At 38.1% G+C, this 6,619-nt stretch overlaps 1 protein-coding gene across 4 annotated transcripts in view; it reads left to right on the top strand.

Annotated features, from left to right (window-relative positions):
• Window positions 1–403: 403 nt before the first annotated feature.
• The window catches only part of Sh3d19 (SH3 domain containing 19), a gene marked incomplete at its 5' end in the record, with an annotated part of 86,566 nt that continues 80,350 nt past the window's right edge, over window positions 404–6,619 (top strand). For all 4 annotated transcript variants that reach the window (XM_013522887.1, XM_013522886.1, XM_013522885.1 and 1 more), the window contains 1 exon segment: window positions 404–443. In XM_013522887.1, the coding sequence (XP_013378341.1) occupies window positions 404–443 (40 nt within the window).

Genomic DNA, 6,619 nt, shown 5'->3' with positions numbered 1-6,619 from the left:
ATTCTGTTAAAATCTTCTGCCAACCATGATTCATGGAATGATTTTTTTGAGCTGAGTAATCTGTGGCTCTTCTGTTTCCTTACTTTCCTCTCCTAGCTAAATCTTTTTTGGCTTCCACAAAGTATTTAACAGAGCAAAGATCTTTTAAATGAAATAATATTTGTGAATGATGTGTTTTCCAAGTAGATGATTTTAACAAACCATAAAAAGTTCCTGCTCCTGTCCTTCGTTGTGTCCTTTCTGCCTCCTTACTAGCAAGTCCTCTCCACTCCAAGGAGGAGCACTGTTCAGGGAAGGACACAGCTCCCTTGTGACACCTAATGGTATGGCAGCTGGAACTGAAGAACTTTTTTCAACAGCTTTTTAAGAGCATTTGACTTAAAACGGTCTTCTTTCTTTGCAGATCGCAACGAACGAAATAAACCAGAGCATCGTTCTTCCAGGTATGAATTTACAGTATTTAATGATTCTTTATAAAGTTTCTTATTTGAAAAATATTGGAGGCAGTACAAATACCCAAGTGTTACTGTGTACTGGAACCTTCTGTGGCATTTAGAAAAGCTTCACAAGGGAAATACTTTTCCTTCTCTGAAAAAATTTTCTTTATAAAATTACCGCCTTTTTGGAAGACATGTTTTACTTTTAGAATTCCTATCAGTGACAGATATATATTCATAAAAGATGATTTTCATTTGCTTCCTTTTGTGACTTATTTTGCTGTCCTTGTAATAAGTATTTTTACAAATTTATATTACTCTTTTCCTAATTGTACAACTAATGTAGGCTTGAGAGTATAGTTCAGCGATAGAGCTACTTGCCTAGAATGTACTATGTTCAGTCTTCAGCACTGCAAACAGAACGAAGCAAAACCTCAATATCTCACTGTAAAAACTCAGAAAATATTTTTAAAAATACAAAAAATGAAAAAACAATATCTGCTCTGCCTTCCACCAATCAAAAGTGGATGGCTAACACTAAGATTTTGTTGTGTTTCTTTCTATACTTTTTATAACACACATGCACACACAGACACACATGAATTCTTTTACATTCTTTCAGTAATTTGAGATGGCCAGAAAGGTGTACCTCTGAAGCTTCACACCTACACTAAAAATGTTTCACCCAGCCTTCACTGGCACTGAAGAGTATTCCTTAAAACCTTTTCAAACTTGTAAAAGTAGAAATATGTCTAATGTTCTCTCCTACGTAAGACTGACAGGCTAAATTAGATACATATTTTTTAAAATTTTTAATTTTCTTAGTACATGTTTGCAATACATATGATTACATTCATCATGGGAGGCTGGTATGTGTGTATAATACATATTAGTTCTTTTCACTTCCCTCTTTCTCCCTCCAACTATAATAGAAATTTTAATCATTCTATGAAAGATTATAATTTTTCTAATAATAATTCCTTCTTATTCCATATTCCATCACTTTTTTGTTTTGTTTTGTTGGGGTTTTTCCATTGTGACAACTGATAAAGTGGTAATAATCCATTCATTAGATTCAAACTCTGGTAAAACAAATCCTTGGTCAAAGGATCAAACTCCATATTGCACTGACCTCAGTGAATAAAAATATAAACTCTCTGATAACTCCATTACTTAGAATAAAAATGTATTTTTTAGAAATTATCAAAAAGGTTAGTGAGAACTAATCTGAGGAAAACATGTAGCTGGATATTTAGAATATTGACTGATTTTTTTTCTTCAGGTATATTTCAGGTATATACTAAAATTCACTCCTCTGTGTGTGATCTTAGGAGTTTTAACAAACATATAAATTGTGTCCACTTGCACTTTGTAAGATTGATTTTAAAGTAGTTTACAAAAATAGCTCCAAAAATGCTGCATAAGAGAAAACTTTGAGAGCATAATTGCATATTTAAGTTGGAAGGGTAGGGAAAAAAAATACTTGGGATGATAAAACCCCATTCATAAGAACTTTGACATACTGAAGGTTCAAATGAATTGAGTACTATAAATTGTAATATTTCGTGTCAATACTTATACTGAAACACCAGTAGAACATAAAAAGATGGGGAAGATTAACTTCAGCAGTATATTGGAAAAATCTTGAAGACTTAGCTCTTCATAAATTCATCATAAGTCAAAAACGTTATGATTGCCTCCACCTCCCTCCAGAAGAGTTTGCATTGATTTGCTTACCATGAAGTAAGTTTAATACATAATACAAGTAAAGGTGGTATCTCTCAAACCACACTTTCTACCTAGTTATATAAAAGATTTTTACAGTGTATCCAATTCCAGGTTTACAAGGCCTTGGAAAAGCTCACGTACACCCTAAATTGCTCTGTTGATGTCACGTGGGGAGCTTAGTAAACAAAATCTCATGTCCTGCTCTAGGGAGTCTACTCCAGTAGTCTGGAATAACTTCAAAATCTGTATATTAAGCAGGTTCCCAGTAATTCTAATGCATAGCCAGGATGGAGCCTCTAGTCTAGCAGTTGAGTTGGGGCAGCAAAGATGAAAGAAATGCGAAGGAGAAAGTCAACGCTAAATCAGGAAGTGCAATATAAAGAATTAGGGAAATTTAGCGTAGTGGTGCAAGTTTGGGGAGGTATTTGAGATGAAGAAAAAGTCAATGGCCTCAAATACCTAGAGCTGGGTATGTGAGAAAGTCTACTAGAATCACAGGGCAGGGGGAGTGCAGGATGAGCCTGGACTCCTATTGAGATAAAAAGCTAGGAAGTATTCAATTAATGGGTTACTCCAAAAAAAAAAAAAAACAGAACGAGGTGGCAGCTTCAAGACACTCAGTGGCCAAGTTTGGGACACTGTGAGTATCAGAAGGGAAAAGGCAATGGAGTAACTCTGTGGATGTTTGGCCAGGCACGGGAGTCCATGCCTATAATCACAGCATGGACCTCCTCCGTCTCTGGGAGATGTAGGCTGGGGTTCACAAGTTCAGTCTCAGTCTGGGCAATTTAGTGACATAGCAAGACCCTGTCTCAGAATCAAAAATAAAGACTAGGGATGTAGTTTGGTGTGAAGGCTCTGGGTTCATTCCCCAGTACTGCAAAACAAACAAACAAATGGATGTTTAAAAATTCATATAGAAGGAATTTTTTACAATTCAGAATATAGAATATTACCATCTGGCGGTTCTCAATAGTTGACTTAGACAAGATTATCAGTGGCAGCTAATACTTTTGTAAAGAGTTGTTGGGGCGCAGATATTCACATGGTCTTAAAATACCACCCACAGATTAGTTTTTAATTGTAGAAGGGTGAATTTCACCTTTTTAATGGGGTTCCAGTGGTCAGCACCTTAGTGAAGTTGTCAGTGTGTTTACCATCCCTTGGGAGACAAGCGGGCAGTGCGTGTGTCCAGATGATGCCACCAGTGGTGCACACACATAGCACATGCAGAGTAGTTCTAGCAACTTAAGAAAAAAACACACACACAAAAAGGCTGGGAAAATATTTTAAAAGACACTGAAGAGACATGGACAACCAAATGCAATAGGCATATTTAAAAAAAAAATCTTAGAGTTAAAAAAAAAAATCTCAAAAAATGAATTGGAGAGGGGGCAGTCAGGAAAGTTTAGATCTCTGTCTTACTTTAGTAGGTATAAAATAGGAATACCATTCTTGGAGGAGAGTAGATGTAATCTAATGTTTAGAATCTAATCTCAAATAATTAAGAGGATAGAAACAGAAGTAGAGATGAAGAAGCCAATATGGGAAACTACTAGTGATTGGTGAACAGAAGAAGTGCATATACAGGGGTAGATATTATTTAATTGTTCTGTTTTCCTCAACTTCTCTGAAAACTTCAAGTTTTCAAGGAAGAAAGTGGTAGGCTGTATGTGTTAGTGCGTGTCTGTAATCCCATAACTCGGGAGGCTGAGGCAGGAGGATCACTGTGAGTTCTAGGCCAGCCTAGGCTACATGGAGTTTGAGGCCAGCCTGAGCTACATAGTGAGACCCTGTCCAAAAAAGAAGAAAGTGGTAGTGAGGGGACTGCTCAGTGTGTTCAGCAGGTCCCAGAGGGCAGAATGCCCATTTGTGAGCAGAAGGTTGAGGGGGTGGGTTTGTGCACAGTATGAGGAAGAATTTCCTGTCAGAACTGAGCAAAGATGGAGTGGCCTACTCTGTGGGCAAATACTGTCAAGGAAAGCTAAACAAGCCGCCTGGCAATAAAAATAGAGAAGGTTCCCACCTAAGAAAGTCACTGTTCCCAATGGCTCAGCCCCTTGCTTATTTAATAGCTAATAAATATTTGTTAGGAGTCCTTATTGCAAGTCTTGATAGAATTAAAAACAGGAAAAAAAGTTTTGGCTTCTTGGAACATCCATTGTTTGATATTTATCTGCCCAATCTCTGAGAGACTATTCAGCGTAAAGTCACGATCAGGTCTTCAGCTGGTTTTTGTTTCAGCCTATGCCTGCGGTACTCTTGAGAGTGCTTGGTGATGATGGTGATGATGATGGTGATTGTTTACTGTGTATTAAACCCAAGAGCACTCCACCACTGAGCTGTATCTCCAGCCCCTTTTTAAAAAAAATGTCTATTATTTATTTTGCAGTGCTGGGGCCTTCACACTACCTACATCCCCAACCCTTTTTACTTTTCTTTTTATTTGGAGACAGGATCTTGCCAAATTCCCCAAGTTGGGCTCAAACTTGCAGTCCTCCTGCCTCAGCTTCCCGCAGTGCTGGGGTTCCAAGCATGCACCATCACACCCAGAGTATCATGATTATCCTTTCTTCTCTAATTTATGCTTTCAAATTCTCTAGGACTGTGCTGTTAGTCTTGGTAGCTCAAGCGGTAGTAGAGTGGCTGGTCCACAAGAACCCGTTAACAAATAACTGTTGAATAAATGAATGCCAACTATATTTCAAGGAGAGAATGGGAAATGTCAGTATTTTTCTCTTGCAGGTTGGGAAGAACCTGACTTTCCAAAGCTTGCCCGTGACTGTTATTGAGTATGTTTGTTAGAACAGCAGCAGGGAGGAATACCCCATAAGAAGAAGAAAAACATGTTCTCACAAGAGCATTGTTTTGTTTGCAGGGTATCTGCTGAGCCTGGCAGTGCACTGTTCTGTCCTCCAGCAGGCAGGGATACCCTCGCCAGGCCAGCAGTACCTCATCAAGCAGATTAATACCTGCTGCATCTGTGGGGCAGAAAGAAGGAAATATAAACAAAAGTCACTTAATTTCAGCGTGTTTTTGGTTCTCCTCAGGCCACTTGGCAAGAAGAACGATGGGCTGGATGCTCCGCAAGGATAAGAGAAATGCATTTCTCTTGTTCGTGTTTTTACAAGGCCAAATACTCCAATAGCTTTCAATGAGAGGTGCATAAATCTGAGACATCTGCCTCTACTTTCATTCCAGTGCTAAATAAGGAGGCATAACTCTTGTCAAGTTAAAGGGAAAGTTTTATCAAGTATAGGGCAGCTCTAAAGAACCCAAGCTAAAAAGTACTGTTGTAAGCATTTTTAAGAGACTTGATGAGAGTTTTGATTACTTGGTTTGATTTTTTTTTTAATGATTTGCTTGTTGCTGACTGGTCAATGTGGAAGTCAGAAATATGTCCCTGAATTACTCTTATTTTGCCTTACTAGTTTAAACACACCACTTCCCAAGTTGATGTCCCCCAGAGCACTCTTCTATAGGGAGATCGGTATGTCAAGAAGTAAATGTTTGGTGGGAGGGTGAAGTTCAGTGGTAGAGCAGGTGCTTAGGATGCATGAGGCCCCTGGTCCAATCTTGAGCTCCAAAAACAAAACAAAACAAAAAAAAGAAAGGTAAATGTTCATGTACAGAAACATCTGTGAAGCTGGGTATGGTGGCACACACCTGTAGTCCCAGCACTTGGGAGGCTAAGGCGGGAGGCTTGAGGCAGGAGGATTGCTGCAAATTCGAGGCCAGCCTGGGCTACGAAGTGAGTTCAAGGCCAGCCTGAACTACATAGTGAAACCCTATCTCAAAAAGACAAAAATTAATTAATTAAAAAAGAAACACCTGTGAAATTATGAATTAAATAAAATTAGACCTGTTACTTTACTGATACTACTCAGTCTCATTGATATTCTAATGTGCATTATAAAACTCTAAGTCATATGTATATTACATGTCACTTAAATTATTATTTGAATTCATAACTTCCTATCTCAGACATGACTATTAATAATGTCTAGAAAAAATGCCATGGAGTAGCAATTTGGGAAACTAATTAGAGGGAAGTAGGCGGTAAAGATAATAATGTGAAGTCCTCTAGCAATCAGTGCCATGAATAGAAAATTAGGAACTCTTTTTACCATACCACAAGCTTTATAGATTTCAGTGACTTATGGGGTCTGTATAATTAGCTACCTCATCTCAAATGTTTTATCTATTGCAAGAAAATAAGTTGCAACATCAAAAAAAGAAAGCAGTAGAACAAGGAACCTTAAATATATTTCTCAAAACTTATTTGAATCTTGGTCTCCCTAAACTTTTTTTTGAGACATGGTCTCACTATGTAGTCCAGACTGGCTTTGAGTTCAATATATACCCCAGGCTGGCCTCAAACTCCTAGTAATACTACTACCATAGTCTCCCAAGTGCTGGGATTTCAGGTGTGCATCACCAGGCCTGGCTCCCTA

The sequence above is a fragment of the Chinchilla lanigera genome, unplaced genomic scaffold, assembly GCF_000276665.1.
Source record: "Chinchilla lanigera isolate Chin_1 unplaced genomic scaffold, ChiLan1.0 scaffold00070, whole genome shotgun sequence".
In the NCBI taxonomy this organism is placed as follows: Eukaryota; Metazoa; Chordata; class Mammalia; order Rodentia; family Chinchillidae; genus Chinchilla; species Chinchilla lanigera.
This window is presented reverse-complemented; position numbering and strand designations above follow the sequence as displayed.